The 18,431-nt window shown below is 43.7% G+C and overlaps 1 protein-coding gene across 4 annotated transcripts in view; it reads right to left on the bottom strand.

Moving 5' to 3' along the window:
* ASAP1 (ArfGAP with SH3 domain, ankyrin repeat and PH domain 1) overlaps positions 1–18,431 on the bottom strand; it is a 355,141-nt gene that overhangs the window by 55,020 nt on the left and 281,690 nt on the right. For all 4 annotated transcript variants that reach the window (XM_057531792.1, XM_057531791.1, XM_057531793.1 and 1 more), the window contains 2 exons: positions 18,051–18,151; positions 14,820–14,889 (listed from right to left, as the gene is read on the bottom strand). In XM_057531792.1, the coding sequence (XP_057387775.1) occupies positions 14,820–14,889; positions 18,051–18,151 (171 nt within the window). The remainder of the gene's footprint in view (positions 1–14,819; positions 14,890–18,050; positions 18,152–18,431) is intronic.

The raw sequence follows: 18,431 nt of genomic DNA, 5'->3' as shown, positions 1-18,431 counted from the left end.
AACCAGAAGTAAAGTCCTGTACAGGACGGTTTTGCCTAAGAGGAACCAGGGCTCGGGAAAGGATTCCTGTACTACAGACTGATTGCCAAACCCAGGATGGGGAGGCAGAAGGTTGTGGGCCTGAAACGTTTTCTTAGAATAGACCTGGCGTAGGGGTTGCTAAAGGCCCCCGTCTCCAAAACCAGCAGCTGCAACCACAAACCTTGGCCGGGTCCACTGTAAAATAAACTGTTTCAGTCCTCATCTTTTTGGGTGTTGATAAAATCACTGGATTTCCCATATGATCGACAAAGACATCTGACAGGCTGGAAAGGTAGCGAGCCTGGTTAATGGTGAGACTTTGTAGAATACCATGTTCCAATTTGGCATCCACATTTAAAGGAGGATGCAGAAAAGCTTAGGGAAGATCAACAGATGATTAAAGGAGTGGAAAACGGGAACTTTGAAGATGGTTTAAAGGCATTATTTAGTCAGAAGAAAGAGGCTGAGGAGTGACTTAATCATGGTCTGCAAGGACGTGAAGCGTTGTTATCGGGGAAGGTCTGCAGCTGTTTTCCATTTGCACAGAACTCAAATTGTCAAAGCTTTGAGCCAGACATGAGGATGAACTTCCCAAGTTTAAGTTGATTATGCATAATAAGAGGTTTCAAGTTTCCTAACCTAAGTAGAGAAATCTCTTTGAAAACCTTAAGAATTTTTGAGACACCATTCACATGTGAATGTGAAAGAGGGTTAACTAGATGATTTCTTTTTTCTTCCCAAATGTTTGTGACTCCACTGTTTCTGAACAACCAACAGATACAACCAAGTAACAGAGACAAAATTTTAAAAAAGGAAAATATATTCATTTAAGTATCAACCGATCCTGGAAAATGAAATAGCACCATTCATCTCTCATTTCAAAGCATGGGCTACTTCCAAGTACATTACCAGAAAGTTTCTGATGACAAGGGTTTTGTACAGTTTAAGTCACTGCATGATTGACCCACAACTTCAGTGACAATGACATGTGACACTTATTCCCTTGGAAGCTTGTCAAGTCTGCTGGACTGACATCTGCCACATCAACATCAACTTCACTTGACACAGACATGTCTTGCCCGTACATAGTATTCTCCCCCCCAAATGCCAGTGAGACGAAGGACCTATCACCCCAAATGTGAATCTGAAGAGCAGAGAACACAATTTTTGACAGGTGAAGCAGCCGATGTGGCCAGTACCGAGCCCAGGAACCCCAGGAAGTGGAGCGGGATGCTGAACCAGGGTACGTGGACCAAGGGACCAGAAGCCTCGGAATCACTAGTCATCGCTGAAACTCCAGGTCTGTGGAACTTGCCCAAATGTCAAAGTCCTTTCTCGACACTTAGTACTCATCTATAGGTATACCGATTAAAGAAGGTATGATCTCTCCCGGCGGTTCAGCGGACTAAAATCATAGCGAGACTAAATGACTTGCCCTGGGCTACAACACCGTGGAACAGTTTAGGAACTGCTTTCATGCCGTTTAAGTACAAGAAAGGATAAAAAGGAAAGGAAACATGTATTTACTGAGTCCTCACTGTTGATTCCTACCACGCTTTGGATGAAAACCCCAGGCTGTGCCAGGCCCTCCAAGGACCACCTCCAGGCTCCTTGTGACTTCGGCTCCTGCCGCTTGAGCTGCTGCTCTCCCTGCTGGCGGTGAGGGGCACTGGCCTCCCAGGGACGCCTCCTGCTCGCTCCCTCCAGGCCGCTCCCAGTCGCCACCTCCCCAGAGGAGCGGTTCCTGGCCTGACCACCCTCCCCTTCGCACCCTGCTGTATTTTTGCTGTATTTTCTTCCTGGGTCTTCTCACTCCTATTTACTTCTTATCTTTCTTCCCACTAAGAGCACACATTTTTCTGCAGCAGGCACTCAAATATTTATCAAATGAATGAACGCATTCCAGGGGCCTTACATATTCTATCTCATGTATGACCTGTGAGGGAACTATTTTTAGTTTCTTTTACTAAGATGAAGAAGCAGAGGCGCAGAGAGGTTAACCAACTTCCCTAAAATCTCCTAGTAAGGAAGCAGCAGAGCCTGGAGCTGAATCCAGGGTTGAGTGGACCAAAGGCCCGCTCCTGCTTCCTTTCTGCTTCCATGGGAAAGACAGCTACACAAAATCCCCCAGGAGCAGCCTGAAGCCCCAGCCCACGAGGAACACCTCCTTCCGAGAATAAGGGTTAGAAATAGAGCAAAGGTTCCAAAGATTAACTTCTACTTTAGTATCTTCTCAGGTCATTTGACTTTCAAAATTGATTCAAAGAGAAATGTTAGAAGCCTATTTGAAACACCTATTCACTTATTCACTGGACAAGATACTGATGAAGTCTCTACCACATCTAAGCACATATGAAGAACAGGTGGTCTGTGCCACCCAGCAGCTACGGGAAACAGACACGACCACGGGCCTAGGACGTGCCTGGTGCCCGGCGGGGCCCAGAGCCTGAGCTGGATTTCCATAAGGCTCCAGAGGCAGCCTCATCCCTGAGCGAGGGCTTAGAGGAGAAGGTGCAGGTGTAGGCACCTGGGGGGAATGCAAGGGACAAGGCAGTAGGTGATGCGGAAGGAGAAGCAGGGAGGGCACTGCATGTGGTGCTAAGGACTCTTGTCCCATCCCAGGAGGTCTGCAGTCCACTTGCATCCAGGGGGACAGCTGGTGGAGGAGGCCGAGAGAGTAAGACTGATGAGCAATGATGGGGGCCTGAATTAAAGCCAGGGTCATTGTACTGGGGGCCAGGGACTCAAGATACGGCAAAAAAAGAGACTTTCAATAAATTATTCCCAAAGTAACCTCTACCTGGTAGGTGGCTCTCCCAGGCTCTGCATTTGATCGATGAGTGAAGGGGCCCGCGGCCCCTGCAGGCTCTGCTGAGCACCATCTTTCAAAAGCTACAAGTGCTCTACCCCAAATACAATTATGATACCATTCAAAAATGAAGATTGTTTTGGCTCTGTTCCCTGAAACTCTGAGGCTTGTCCTTTTACAGGTTTTACTTTTCATTAAAAGAATGCATATTCACTGAGGAAACACTCGGATCTAGACACAGTGCAAAGAAGAAACTGAACGTTACTTGTTAATCCCACTTTCACACCCAGAGACAGTCATTGTTAATACCGGATTTTAACAAGATATGTGTGTGTGTGAAATGCCTATTCTTAGAAAAAATGGGTTGGTTCAATTTGTATATACTGTTTTGCAAATTGCTTTTTCCAGTTAACATTATACAGAGAAGAGTTCATTTTTACCCAAGCATGTGGCAAAGCCATTTGCAGGTTTTTGAAAATGTTTCCACTAGGGAAGCTCTGGACACGTTCCCTGCACAGAAGTGATGAAGATATTAGCCCTGGTGACATAGTGCTCTGCCACCCAACCTAGAAGATGCCGTTCAGCTAGGGAAGTCATCAGAAATGCGTGCACAGACAGAATGAGTCGATTCTGACGAATGTTTCTGCGTCTCCCGAAAGAAAAAAAACACCACACATTTCTCCTTAGACAGCTTGGCATGCACTGCGGTGACGTGATTTTGCTGGAAGCGTGAAGTCGTTAGTGCAGGCATATTTCTGTGAGCAGAAAACAGCTGCTACGGGAATTAGTATCCAGAAATGAAGTTATTTCTCCCCATCATCCTGCTGAATTGCTCTGCTTCACAAACAAGAAGTGAACATCATTAATTACTTGGGAAATAAGCCTGACCCAGCCAGGCTGAGCCTGCTGTGTAGATAGAGGTAAAAATAAAATAATAAAGCTCTCTGCACTTCCTAGGCTAATGCTTGCTAACACTGCTGTTCAGATTCTTACAGGCATTTCAATTTTTTGTTCAATAAATATTTATTTGGACACCTACCATGCCCTAGAGGGGCACATACGTTTGGCACACAATCAACAACCACAATAACCCCCTGACAAGAAGTTAGGTACACAGTGAACACCTAGCACTGCAGAAAGAGCTTATCTCCAAAATTTTAGTACATTAAAACTTTTGGCTTCTGGAAAGCATTTTGGTTTCTTTGGGGCAAGACAGATGTTTTCGTTTATTGAGCAACTAAACTACTCGATACTGTATATAAATTTTATTATTTCACTCTTGCAATACCCCTATGGGCTAGGTACAGTGACTGTACCCATTTTACAGATGAGAAAACCAAGGGTCAGGAAGGCGAAAATAAACTGACCAATGTTTTACACAAAGTAAAAAGCAAAGCTGGGATTCGAACAAATTTCTTCCCAGAGCTCTCCACATTTATCATGCTGTTTCCCTGTCCAGACAGACCCTCGGGACATTTGCAGAGTCAGTGAAAACATCTTTCTTCTGTTTCCCTTTCTGGTTCTTCCTACCCTGGAATGGCCAGTTCCCTCCTTTCCCTTCCAGATCACTTAATACACCTGCTGAGAAGTCTCACTTATTCTCCACCTGTTCCACATTCCAAAATTACTATCTTGTGGCCACAATTAAAGCTCCCCCATCCGTTTAGTGAGCCTTCAGACAGCTCAGGGGAGAAGGAACTGATCACCCAACTGAAGCAATTCATCCTAGAGTACGACGATTAGGAATTCCCTTAAACCTCCCAACCATTTAAACCATAGGACCGATTTCTAGTTGGCAGAACATGTGTGCATGTGCAAGAAAGATCTATTTGCAAGTGGAGATTTTCTTGAAAATTTCTTATTGCAGTAATGAACTTGTCACGACTTCTGAGACTATGTTCCACTCTAGAATCAACGTTAAACAATGCTGTAATGTAAACAGGAAAAAAAAAAAGAGGTTATCGGGGCTCCTGAGTAAGAAGTGGGACTGATGTTACCTCATCCGACCAATGTGCCAGATATCCATCATTGAGTCATTTCCACAAACATTTACTGAGTGCCTACTATTTGCCAGTATATAACGTTTGGGCCAGCATAGAACTTTTAAACTCACATTTCCTATTTAACTGTAGTAACCACTTTAATCCTTCAATTTCACCCTCCCTTCTTCATCTAAGAATCAAGTCCCTTGATTGATCTAAGAATCAAGTCCAGAGTTTCCGAAAATCTCTGCTCAACAAGAAAGCAGGAGAGATGTATTTGGCAGTTCCTCAAACCCCAGGCAGCATGAGCACCCTTGTGACACCCTTGTGATTCTGGAGTATTAGCCAAAAGGCGATGGAGGGTGCAATTCTTGGTCTTTAAAGCCAGAACGAGACACTGCCATAAATACCCGGCTTTCACGGGGCCACACCGAGGCTCCTGCTTGTTTGTCTGGAGCGATACAATATTCGGTTAATTTACAAAAGCAATTTACTACTCATACTCTAAGGTACACGGTAGAGTGGAGAGAAAAACATAATTCAGGAGGCAATCAGACCCGGGTCTGAGTCTAGGTCCAGTCGCCCATCCTGGAGCCATGAGCTCTCCTGAGTCCCAATTCTTCTTGTCATAGACAAGGGAGACAACGCCTTCTCCGCTGTGATGATGAACCAAGGCAATGTCTGAACAAGTGTTGGTGTTCCCCCTTCAAGTGGGAGGTGGCACGGGCTCTAGAATTCAACTTCTTTGGTTCAAATCTGGCGCAAGCACCTGCTGGTTGTGTGACTTTGACTTTTCCCCCTTAAAATGGAGGTAACGGCAACTACCTTGTGAGGCTGCTATGAAACTTAAGTGGGAAAACATGAAACTAGCATGGGGTGTGTGCTTAATGCATGGTAGTTACTATTTTTATAGCTATTATTTCCCAAATATCTCCTCTAATGGCGTCCACATAGCTGACACCTAAGATTCTATACTGTCATCAACATCCCTCTAGATTAAGGCGGTATTCCTTGTTAAAAATGCAACCACCTGGGCTTCCCTGGTGGCGCAGTGGTTGAGAATCTGCCTGCCAGTGCAGGGGACGCGGGTTCGAGCCCTGGTCTGGGAAGATCCCACATGCCGTGGAGCAACTGGGCCCGCGAGCCACAATTGCTGAGCCTGCGCGTCTGGAGCCTGTGCCCCGCAACAAGAGAGGCCGCGATAGTGAGAGGCCCGCGCATCGCGATGAAGAGTGGCCCCCGCTTGCCTCAACTAGAGAAAGCCCTCGCACAGAAACGAAGACCCAACACAGCCAAAAATAAATTAAAAAAAAAAAAAATGCAACCACCTCTGGGAGAGTTACCCATTAATGTCACCCGGGTTCAAAGAGAACACCAGATCCTGTCTGACAGGAGGGTTACAGAGGGTGAACTGAGGCTGTGTGCCGTGGGCAGGGTGGAGGAAGGGGAAGCAGAGTGCCCTGGCTTCTGTATGAAGACAAAGAACATGCAAACGAAGTGAGGCGACTCCAGACAGACAGAGAGGAACCGGAAGAGGGGGTTAAAGGGCCCAGAAATGCTGGGGACTCAGGAAATTGAGAGGAGCTTAGAGAGAAGCTTAGACCAGCCCACTGCTCTGATTTTACTGCTTCATCTGTTAAAAGGACCCTCAACTAGAATAAAAAGGGAGGTAGGGAGACTCAGACTTCAAACCGGCCAAGTTCTGAATGAGGTCCACGCCAGTTCACAAACCTTACAGAAGTCCTTGAAACTGGCTGCAGGCTTCCACCTTACTACCCGCCCCTCTTGTCTGTCCTTTTAAATTACACCACTGGCAAACAATGGGGGAGGGGCTCAGTGATTCTCCATCTGGCTGAGCATCAGAATTACCTGGGAAGCAATCCTTGGGCTTCAGCACCAGACCAACTAAATCAGAACCTTTGGGAGTGAAGCCAGATGATTCTAACGTACAGTCAGGACTGCAAATCACTGAATTCACTTAGCCAATTGCAGCCTCTCCCAATCACTTGTAATGATTCACTCAGATGGAAGTGATAAGGGTTTGTATCAGGAATATACTCTGTATTGATGCTGCTAATACATAATCTTGGGATTCAAACAGTGAAAAGGAGAAGCTCCTTCTCCAGGTTCAAATCGAGTAAAAATCGCTGTTGAATATATTGTTTAGAAGAATAAACAACCTGTAAAGCATAACCAGTTAGATTTCTAAACTTATATTTTATGGAACTTGAGTTTGGGAAGCCCTCTAATAAACGTCCATGTCTTCAGGTCTGTTATTTGCAATATGGCAGACGCCTACAAAGATATTCCATAGGGACCCCCTGAGTTTTGGAAATAGTGCTGCTTGTTTGTATGTCCAAATGACATTATCTGCGTGGAAAAACTGTGTTTCTTTTGCTGGTGACTGGGACTATTTAGAAGATTCAACACCAGTGCCTTAGGACCTGAGGCTGCATTCTGAACTTGATTTATGAAAGTCAACTCTGGTCTTCTGTTTAAAAAAGAAGTGGGGGAGGAGAGGGAGTTCCGTGTCACCAGGGCAGTGGGGTAAGGAGCTGGCTGATGAGGTGAAGGAAAATGACACCACCTGAAGCCGATGGAAGGGACATAGAAGAGAGAATTATTATTCAAATGGAGGAGGGAGAAATTCAAATAGGAATTAAAAACACTGGTTCACGATGCTCTACAAAACTTTTTATGGTTCTTGCTTAATTGGAATTTTTGTTATACCAACTATGAAGTATTTTTTAAGTTCATCCTTGAATTCTCTCTTTTTTTTTGCATCTAGATAGCAATAGCTTTTAAAGAGTGTTTAATTAAACCTCCAAATGACTCTTGAAAGAGAGTAAGGGAAGTGATACCATTCTACCCCTATTGGCTTCTCTTGGGTTCTCCGAACATGCGTTCTGTCCTCAGGACTCTGGACTGTCCTCTTTGCTCTGCTGGGACTCCTCACCAGGATCACTGCCATCTGCAGAGACGCCTTCCCTGCCCACACCAGTGGGGCTGCCCCTCTTATTTTCTATCCCAGCTGCTCACTTCTTTTACAGCACTTAGCCTTTGTTTACCCCAAGCTCCAAGAGGCCAGGGGCCACTAATTCACCACTGCTTCCGTAGTACCTGGCCTCGTGCCTGCTTAGAAAGGAATAAGACATCTTAATAAGCAAATTATACCCATTTTACATTGGAGAAAACTGAGGCTCCAAAGGCTTAAGTAACTTATCCAAGGTCCTACAGCTTGTTCAGGAGTTTAAGCCCAGGTCTAATTAGCTCCAAAGTTTGTTCTTTTACAATTCACAGTGCTGCTTCTAATCACTGGGGGAAAGGAAAATAGTCTCTTCTTGTAGTGACAATGGGAATAAAGACGTGCAATTGGGCAGAGTCCAGAATAGCCTCAGAAAGCAATAGAGGCCAATCACAGAAATCAGGTTATTAAACACACTTCGAGGCAGGGAGCAGCCCATTGTGAACGGGCTTTCAGCGCATCTGTTAAAGCCCTCACAGCTGAATGTTATCTTCAGGGCTCTGGATAGCACAGAGAATAGTCCTTGGAAAATGTCTGTGGGTCTAAAGAGCCCAAGGACAGGGAGAGAGACATCAGATTCTTGCTTTAGTGCAATGCCCTGGAGATGTCAGGAGTGCTGTTCACCTCTAATAGGAAGAAATGAAATTCCTTTGAGAGGACAGGTGCCCCAAACCGGCTTCATTAAGTACCTCGAGGGGTAAGGAAATAGCAATACAAAGGAATTCCAATAAATCAAATTAAAATTGAGATGTTAACGCATTAGGGAAGAAGATAATAGTAAAAGCAATAATAATAGCTGACAATTATTTAGTGCTACTTCCGCCCCGCATTGTGTTCTAATTCCTTATAATCAATGAACTCGTTTAATCTTTACACACACCTATGAATCCGGCAGTATTGTGAGGGACTCAGTGTCATTTGGACTCCAATCATAGCAGTCTGGCCCCATGGTGCTGCATGCTGTCACCCCAACTCAGCTCACCCAGATGATGAGAGTAATTATTAAGTTTACCAGACACTTAGTGGGGTCCAGGCTCTACAAAGCTTTAAATGCATCATCTCATTTAATTCTCACAACACTGAAAGACAGGTATTGTTATTATCTTATTTAACAAATGAGGAGTAAAATTAAGTATCTTAAAAGCCACACACAATAAGTAGCTCAAGAGGCATTTAATTCCAGGTTGACTCAGGGCTACGCTCTTAATCTCATCCTTCTAAAACGTCCAGCCCACCAAGAATCATCTGAAGAGGCTCCACCTGGTCCGATTCAGTTGGATTCTCAAACTTTCAGAGTAAAAATCAAACCTTAGTGGACTTCTGTGTGATGCTGAAAGTATTTTTAGTGTTGAGAAACTAGTGGCTATGAATTTAATGACTGTTACAGTGTTAATCATAAGAGCATCTGCAGGCATTTAAAGAATGTATGACTTTAAAAAATCAGTCTTCAGATTCAAAGATAAGTTCACGGACCCCCTGTAATATCTTCATGACCCCGGCTCCTCTGCTTCCCGCTCCTGGAAACCCTTAGAGTAGCCGTCTTTACCCTGAGACCCTATGATTGATTCAACAACAAGGTAAGGAGTTTCATTCCAAAGAACTATTCTTCACAAACCTTTCAAAGACCTAACAACAAGCTGGCATCGGAGGAAAGGCCTATCATGTAGTAGAAAGAGAATTGGCTTTGGGGTTTGAAAACTGGTTCAGCTATTTACAGACTATGTGACCCTGGGCATGGGATTTAATCTCTCTGAGCCTTACTTTCTTCATCTATGAAATGCAACTTCATTCAAAAAGTATTCATTGAGCACTAACTACATGTCAGGCAGTGTGTTAGGCACTGGGAATTCAAAGGTGAGTAAGACATAATTTCCACCTCCTAAGACCTTCCAGACTAGTGAAAAATGAAGACCGTGAACCACCCCTGCAGGTGAAGGCAGAAGACTGAGTGCAGGGCACGCTCTAAATGCTCAATAAATGGCAGTCATCTTTCTTCTGCCAGCCCATATTTGAACCGTATGTGACACTGGGGTCAATAAATTCAGGAAGGGTTTTTGAGAAGCAAAGCTAATTATACTCTTGAAATTAATTTTTCAGGATTATTATAATAAGGTAATATTTCACCTATAATTCATATACTTTCTTTGATAATTTGTTTTATTATATACTATAATGCTTATAGTAAAAAAAAAAGTACAAGCAAATAATACAAGGGTACAGAAATTTATTTGTAATAGTTTAGTGGTTTGATACAAACACTTTTATCCTGAAGCTTTGAGGCTGACTAAAATGTTTGCCATAGACTTGTTAGAATTAGCATTTTTGAAATGAAAACATCATATGCTGCGCTGAGCAGATACTAGATACTATCAATATTATTGTTACAGCAGATTCAGGGATTCTCACTGAATTTGATTCCCAAAGTGCTGGATTACTTTAAACAGTAAATTAAAAAAAAAATTATGTCTTTGAACAGGTACATGAAGCAATGAATTTGTAGATGAAATCTTCTAGGGATGGGAGCAAATCTTGCAGGTGTACACAAAGTGGATTTCTTTCTAGAACAGTAAGTTGAGGAGATGAATGGCCCCTGGAGTAGGTCTCGCATATGTGGTTAAGCCAACAGACCACAGCTTATTAATCTAAATGCATACCCAACCCTTTCCTGAGTCAACCTGATAAGAACAACCTGCAAAAGTGACTGGGGTCCTTCAAGAAGGAGGAATTCCCCTGTGTTAAATAAGGGGTCCCAAACAAAGGCCCTATATTTTTCTGACAAAAAAGTTCGTTTATCCACTTTTCCAGTGATCACTGAATTCCCTATGTTTTCCCAGGAAACTGCTGGCCTTGACTTTCAACCTGATTCTAAGTGATCAGTGGTGTTTGCAAAGTCTGGAAAAGCCAGCTAAAGCTGGCTACAGAGATCTTTCTGTGGGAGCAGGTTATGTGATTACAAAGTGATATAACTGGCAGCAAAAAAGTGTGGCCTAAAGCCAATGAAAAGTGGGGAACAGGTTAACACAGACCAGTGGGAGGCAGTCAGAAGTTAGGTGGAGAATCCCATTTTCCTCTGGGCTGCTCCGGGGGCAGGAGAGGTAGACCCACAATTTCCAACATTTATAGCAGGAGAGGGTAACTGTCAATAGGTTTCAGTACCGCCAGCAACATCTGAGGAGGTAACACTAATAGCAACAACTACTAGGAACTGTGGCCCCCACAGAGCATGGTATCTCATTTAATCCTTACTTGCACCTTTAGGAGTTAAATATTTTTCTCAAGGTCACACGGTCAATGGCGAAGCTGCGATTCAGACTCAAATCTGACAGATGCCACAGTCCATTCTCTTAGCCACTAAACAATGCAACTGATGTGATGTCTGCTGTTGATTAGAGCCTTAAGAAAGCATAGAAACAGCTGACTTGGCCACAATGACGTGTTTGGCAGGAAAGAAAAAGGGAGGGTGGAAGGGAACGTATGTTTTTATTTTCAGCATATTACCCAAGGCCACGTAAACTACACGTGAGCAGTGCCGCTGACTCACTTGATCTTTGTGATCTCCCACAGCAGGTTCTTAAGAGAAGCAAATCGATGGAATAGGATAAGGCCATTGAGTAACTTGTCAGAATGCTTACTGAGGACTGTCATAGCCAGACGAATCCAAGGTGAGAAGAAGGTGAAGACAGGGCACACACAACAAATTTTTAACTAAAACCTCTGGATCCACACAAAGTCAAATGGTTGGAAATGTTCACTTTAGTACATTTAACCTGAAGAATACTTCCCAGGAGTGGAGAAGTCCTAACATTTCCCCTGGGGCCTTTCTGGTTTTTATGTCTGCTCATGCACAAGATTTAGACCCAACTCAGGGTCACACTGCTTACACCTAACTCAGCTAATAAGATCAGACACTATAAGACATGAGTTGGGCTCAGGAAAGTGACTTGAAGGCCAGGCACAATCACATTCAGGCAACTGAGGACCACATGTTCCATCTATACCTTACAGAGCAGCAGCTGAAATGTCTCTTGGGACTCCAGTGACTTGAAGAACACTGTTCTGACTGCTGCAGGCCTAAGACCACCCTGGATGCCTTTGGGACTCGCCCTGAGGTAGGTCCACCTTGCAGTTGCCCAAGAGTATAGAATACCTGACCCAAGACAGGCCACACTGAGGTTCTGATCACAAAACTGCAGGGCTACCTGTACTGTACTGTCCTTATAATAAATGAATCACCATTCAGGGGTCACGTCCTGTTTCGGGCCATCAGAGAATCCCAGCTGGCTCATACAGGCACATGCCTCTCGCAAACACTGACTCTTAGGCACCCCCGGTTCAGGGCTGTGTCCTGGGACCCCACGCTGGGGAGGAACTGGGGTTGCAGGTGAGGGGGAGTTAACGTCCGGGTGTGTGCGAGTGTTTACGGGCAGAGTCCCAGCCTGCACCAGATTCCCAGCCGCGCCATTTGTTGGCTGGGTAACCTTGGGAGCTGAACTTCTCTGAGCCCCGGCTCCCTCATCTGTAAGATGGAGATAACAACCTCACCTCTAACTCAGGGTTGTTGAGGATTAAATGTCAGCACGCATTAATCAAGGCACTGGTGGATGCCTGGCACATGGTAAGCATTCCAAAAACATTAGCCACCAGGACGATGATGATGAGATGGGATGATAGCAGTGCTTTTGAAAAGTCAAAGTTAGATGGTGGCAATCTGCACTGTCACACAGGGCTAGGATGCAGACGGTTTCATCATCTATGGAATAGGAGTAACAGAAGCTAATGATAATGTAAGACGGGCTGTGGTCATGTGCTCAGAACGAGGAGTGCCCAGCCCAGGGTGTACACTCAGGAAGTGTTATCGGTTCCCTTAAGCGGTTCTGATCTTGGATCATGTGATCAGAAACCTTTATGACACAGCCCCACAAGTATTTTAATCACCAAAATAATGAGTAGGGTCAGTCCTTCCTTAGCCAACAAACCATTAAGCCCTCACAGAGGCTTTAAGAGTGAAATCCTAGTATTTGCCAGTTGTGGGACTTGGGCAAGATACTTAAACCCTCTTAATAACAGATTTATCTGGTAGCCTGGGGCAACAATTACATACAGTAATCTGTATAAAGCATTTTCTATAACTGGGCTCATAGTAAGTACTTACTTAACATCAACTAATGTTATTACTGTCAGAAGTTCTTCATAGGACTTCTGTTTCCCAAGGTTAACTGTGTATGGAATTAAACATGAGCAGGTCAAAGTTATCTCATTTTCCACTTGTGTATCTTTGATGCCTAGTCTAGCATGTGGCAGAGTGGAAGCTTATTAAAACATTGCTGAATAAATGACTAACTGTTAGACAGCCTCAGTGATAATTACTAACTGATCTAAGTCTGCCAGCAGGATTTCTGGTATCAGATGGGTGGCTTGTCCCAACTGGCATGATAGTTAAAAATCTCAGCTGGGCTGTCTGAGGGAAGCTGAAGACCTCTGAGGAATCAGCCCAAGGTTTCTGCAGGAGGCAAAGGACAGAGATGACATAACTAACTGCTCAAGTTCCATAAAGGCCAATAATTTTTAAGATGCATGTATAGCCAACTACCTGGAAGGGTTTGGCTACAGGTGTGTACCGACCACATTCTGTGTCAAGGTCTGTTAAGGGGCTGAAGGAAGACGAACAGGACCTGATTAAGTGCCCTGGGGAGAGTGCAGCCTGGAAGGGGCGTAAGGACCAATGCTAGACAGACCCAAGCCTGAGTTTCCAACTCTGCCAGTTACCAGCCAAGTCATGGTGCTTCTTTGTGCCTTATTTTCTTCATCTGTGAAATGAAGATTATAATACCATGTGGGCTGTGGGGAGGACTAAATGAAATAAACTTTATGAAGTATCTGGCACGAGGAAGTGCTTAATAAGTGCCACTTCCTTTCCTCCTCCACAGAGGTAAATCTAAACCAGTGTAGTAAATGCTCATCCCTTGTTTCTACTATCCTGCTAGCAGTTAACTGCTTACAGAACTGAAGAGTATCGCTCGGCACGGGATACTGAACTCTCACTACAAGCCTCTCCAAGCTGGGATCACCGGGTTAAACTGCATGCACCTCTGTCAAGACTCTTGCTACACTTGGCCGTTTCCATTCCTACTTGTCACGTCTTCCATGATAATCTTTGCATCTTTAAGATTAAAAAATTTTTCTTTGCTATTTTCAAAAGGGAAAAATAGTAATTCCTTGTTTTACTGTGCATGTCTTTGACTACCACCAAGACTGAACCTTTTTGACAAGTATAGGGATTTTGTCGATACTGGAACTTTTAGTTGGAAATGGGTGATACGAAACATAAAAATAAAAATTCTGATAGACTGTAAGTATAACTACATACTATATAGGTATACAACAATCTGAAGGGAAACAGAATGTAAATGTTAGTAACTTGGCTTTATTATTTTCCACTTTCTATTAGATTGCTTTTATTCCTAAAATAAGGGGAGTCATAACTGAGGCAATTTTAGTATTCCACTGTTTTATTTATATATGTTTTAATCCTTTAGCATATTGAGGGACTTTTTGAGTAATTTAAATAAATAGTAACAATAAAAAAAAGACTGAACACTGTAACACGTATTTCATTCCCTACATTACTTTCTCATGTATAGAACACCCTCTGCCATCTTTATAATTCAGAAAACTTTAGGTTTTTCATAACAACCAGTAAGACTTCCCCAAAGATGAGGTTATAAAGTAGAAGAATACCTGATTCAGTTTGAGGGAGCAGAAGACAAGAAGTTCTGGTGCAGCAAGAGATGAAGCAGGACACCACAGGACAAGAAAGGACCAATTTCTTTGGTAAAGGAATATCCTAAACCCCCGACCTAATCCATACATTAAAGGCACCCGGGGAAATTTTCACGGCTGGTTACAGCAGGTGTTTGCTTTCCAGTCCATGTGGCCAGAAGGCATCACAGACACAGCTTGGTAAATTACCAGACACACTTACTGTGGCATGGGAGATGGTCAGAATCCCATTCTTGACGGAGCACTTCCTTCTCTGCCACACCTTCCGGATCCTAAGGAGGGAGTCAAACACAAGCTGATACAGTACCTGGTTCACGTAACTATCATAACATAGTTATGATGCATAACAGTCATTACCAAAAAACCCCAACCCCAAACCAAAAACCACACAAACCAGAAAATTCTGGTTGCCTTTTATTATCCCAGGTGGAGGGTAATTCAGACTAGTAGGCATGCACAAGCATGCTCATTGTAGCACCGTGTTTGATAGTGAAAATGGGAAACAACAGAAACAACAGAAATCTAATAGGAGGAATGAATAAATGATTATAGTTACATTCATACTACAGAGTATTATTATGTAGGAGTTTAAAAGAAGAAAACAACTACATATGTGCAGACCTACATAAACAGATTTCTAAAGCACACTGTTGATTGAAAAAGCAAGCTGCTTTAAGATAATTCTGGTATCATCTAGTTATGTTAAAATTTCAGGCCTATAAAACAGCACTAAGTTTTCTACAGGCATATACATATATGTATAAACATATTTCCTTCGTTATCACCTGTCTCCCCGTTGAGAATGTAAGCTCTATAATGATAAGGACTTTCAGTGTTATATTTCAATGTTATAGTCCCAGTGTCTACAACAGTGCCTGGCATGTAGGACTCCCAGAAGATATCTGTTGAATGCATGGGAAGAATGATGAGCAAAACTGACAGTGATCCCAGAAATGTGTAGGAGAAATAGGTGCAATTTTAACAAACAAATTAAAACAAAACGAAAATCTACGTGTCTTAGATAAAGCCAAGGAGCACACATTCACAAACAATCAGAAAACAAGAAACTTTCTTTTAAAGGATGATAATTAGTAAAGCAAATAATCAAGATTCTACTTACTTACTGTGAAACAGAATCATTTGTTCAAGCAACAGAAAGACAGCAAGTGTGGAAGGACCAGGGGAGAAAATGGCACAAATGAGGCTGGAGAGAGAGGTGGGGAATGGCTTTGGCAACAGCCCAATGTGCTGTGTGGAGATGAACCGGAGAAGGGACGAGTGAGTGACAGAGAGACCAGTTAGGAGGCCACCAAAATAGTCCAGGAGAGGTGATGGTGCTCATCTGAGAGCAGGGCAGCAGAGGCGGCAAGTCATGTATAACTTCTCGTTATTGGGTTGGCCAAAAGGTTCGTTCCGTTTTTCCCATAAGATGGTTCTAGTAGCATAAGATGGCTCTAGTAGCACTTAGTTGTCTTTAACTTCATTGGAAACAATTTTGTTAGATTGCACGTGACAGCTGTCATATCAGCATGCATTTAAAAAAAGACTTATCAAAATTGGTGAATTTTTGTGTAGCCATTTTTTTTTAAAAAATAAATTTATTTATTTATTTATTTTTGGCTGTGTTGGGTCTTCGTTTCTGTGCGAGGGCTTTCGCTAGTTGCGGTAAGTGGGGGCCACTCTTCATCGCGGTGCGCGGGCCTCTCACTATCGCGGCCTCTCTTGTTGCGGAGCACAGGCTCCAGACGCGCAGGCTCAGTAGTTGTGGCTCACGGGCTTAGTTGCTCCGCGGCACGTGGGATCTTCCCAGACCAGGGCTCGAACCCGTGTCCCCTGCATTGGCAGGCAGATTCTCAACCACTGCGCTACCAGGGAAGCCCTGTGTAGCCATTTTAATATTGAAGATGGAAGAAACAAAGCAACATTTTCGGCATATTATGCTTTATTATTTCAAGAAAGGTAAAAATGCAACTGAAACGCAAAAAAAAGATTTGTGCAGTGTATGGAGAAGGTGCTGTGACTGATCAAACCTGTCAAAAGTGGTCTGCGAAGTTTCGTGCTGCAGATTTCTCGATGGACGATGCTCCACGGTCGGGTGGACCAGTTGAAGTTGACAGCGATCACATTGAGACGTTAATTGGGAACAATCAACATTATACCGCACGGGAGATAGCCGACATACTCAAAATATCCGTATCAAGCCTTGAAAATCATTTGCACCAGCCTGGTTATGTGAATCACTTTGATGCTTGGGTTCCACATAAGATAAGTGAAAAAAAGCTTCTTAACCGTATTTCTACATGTGATTCTCTACTTAAATGTAATGAAAACATTCCGTTTTTAAAATAAATTGTGATGGACAATGAAAAGTGGATACTGTCCAATCACATGGAATGGAAGAAACCGTGGGGCAAGCAAAATAAACCGCCAACAACCACACCAAAGGCCAGTCTTCATCCAAAGAAGGTTACGTTGTGTATATGGTGGGATTGGAAGGGAGTCCTCTGTTATGAGCTTCTTCCGGAAAACCAAACGATTAATTCCAACAACTACTGTTCCCAATCAGACCGACTGAAAGCAGCACTTGATGAAAAGTGTTTGGAATTAGTCAACAGAAAACGCATAACCTTCCATCAGGATAACGCAAGACTGCATGTTTCTTTGATGACCAGGCAAAAACTGTTACAGCTCGGCTGGGAAGTTCTGATTCATCCTCTGTATTCACCAGACATTGCACCTTCAGATTTCAATTTATTTAGGTCTTTACAAAATTCTCTTAATGGAAAAAACTTCAATCCCTGGAAGACTGTAAAAGGCATCTGGAACAGCTCTTTGCTCAAAAAGATAAAAAGTTTTGGGAAGATGGAATTATAAAGTTGCCTGTAAAATGGCAGAAGGTAGTGGAACAAAAGGGTGAATACGTTGTTTAATAAAGTTCTTGGTGAAAATGAAAAATGTGTCTTTTATTTTTACTTACAAACCAAAGGCACTTTTTGGCCCACCCAATAGAAACGGAAGAGCTTGTCGTTAGGCTGGCAGTGATGCAAGAGGAAAGAGCAGAGTCAAGGTTGACTCTCAAGGTTGGGGTCTGCGCAGCCGGGGGGCATCTGGCAGAGCAAACCAGAGAGGTGGGCGAGCATGCAGTCAGCGAGCCGTGTGCTCAAGTTCGACTCAGTGCCTGCCTTCTTCAAATTGCACGTTACAAGTCACAGGTGCCATTTAGGGACCACAGAACAATTACTGCTGCTTCTGAAGACAGCAGGTTAAATCTCAGACTTACTGAGGAAAGCAGTGTGCTAAAGGTCTGAAGCTGGTGCACTGGAAACCTTGTAAGTACGTTTCCCTATCTGAGAGGCTGGGACAGGTTCCTAGGTTACTAACACCCGTAAGTATGCTAAGCACACACAGGACCCCAGGCTGGCTGTATACGTACCCATCACTTTTCTTCAGTAGGTACCCCTTCTTCTCACTGCCATACTCCTTGTTGCCCTGGAGCTGGTGCATGCTGTACCCTCCTTGCCGGCTCTGGGAATCCTAGAAAGGAGAAACCACAGATTAGACAAATGCTGAAGACAGTTCTCAAATCCTTGACTCTATTCTGCCATGGAGCCTTTGCCTGTTGGTCTGGAGCTAAGAGAATTGTGAACTTCTGAGAGCTGTCGGGTCCTTGTTCTTATTCTAGAGGCGGAAACCGGGCAGGTAAGCAACCGCCAGAGTCACAAGCAAGTTCGAGGCAGAGCTGAGGCCTGGGGTAGAGATCTATTTCTAGTTCAGAAGCCAGCTCGACTTCAAACGAACAGTGCAGCGACAGACT

The sequence above is a fragment of the Balaenoptera acutorostrata genome, chromosome 17 (genome assembly GCF_949987535.1).
Source record: "Balaenoptera acutorostrata chromosome 17, mBalAcu1.1, whole genome shotgun sequence".
In the NCBI taxonomy this organism is placed as follows: domain Eukaryota; kingdom Metazoa; phylum Chordata; class Mammalia; order Artiodactyla; family Balaenopteridae; genus Balaenoptera; species Balaenoptera acutorostrata.
Note: the sequence above shows the minus strand (reverse complement) of the source record. Positions and strands in the feature narration are given on the sequence as shown.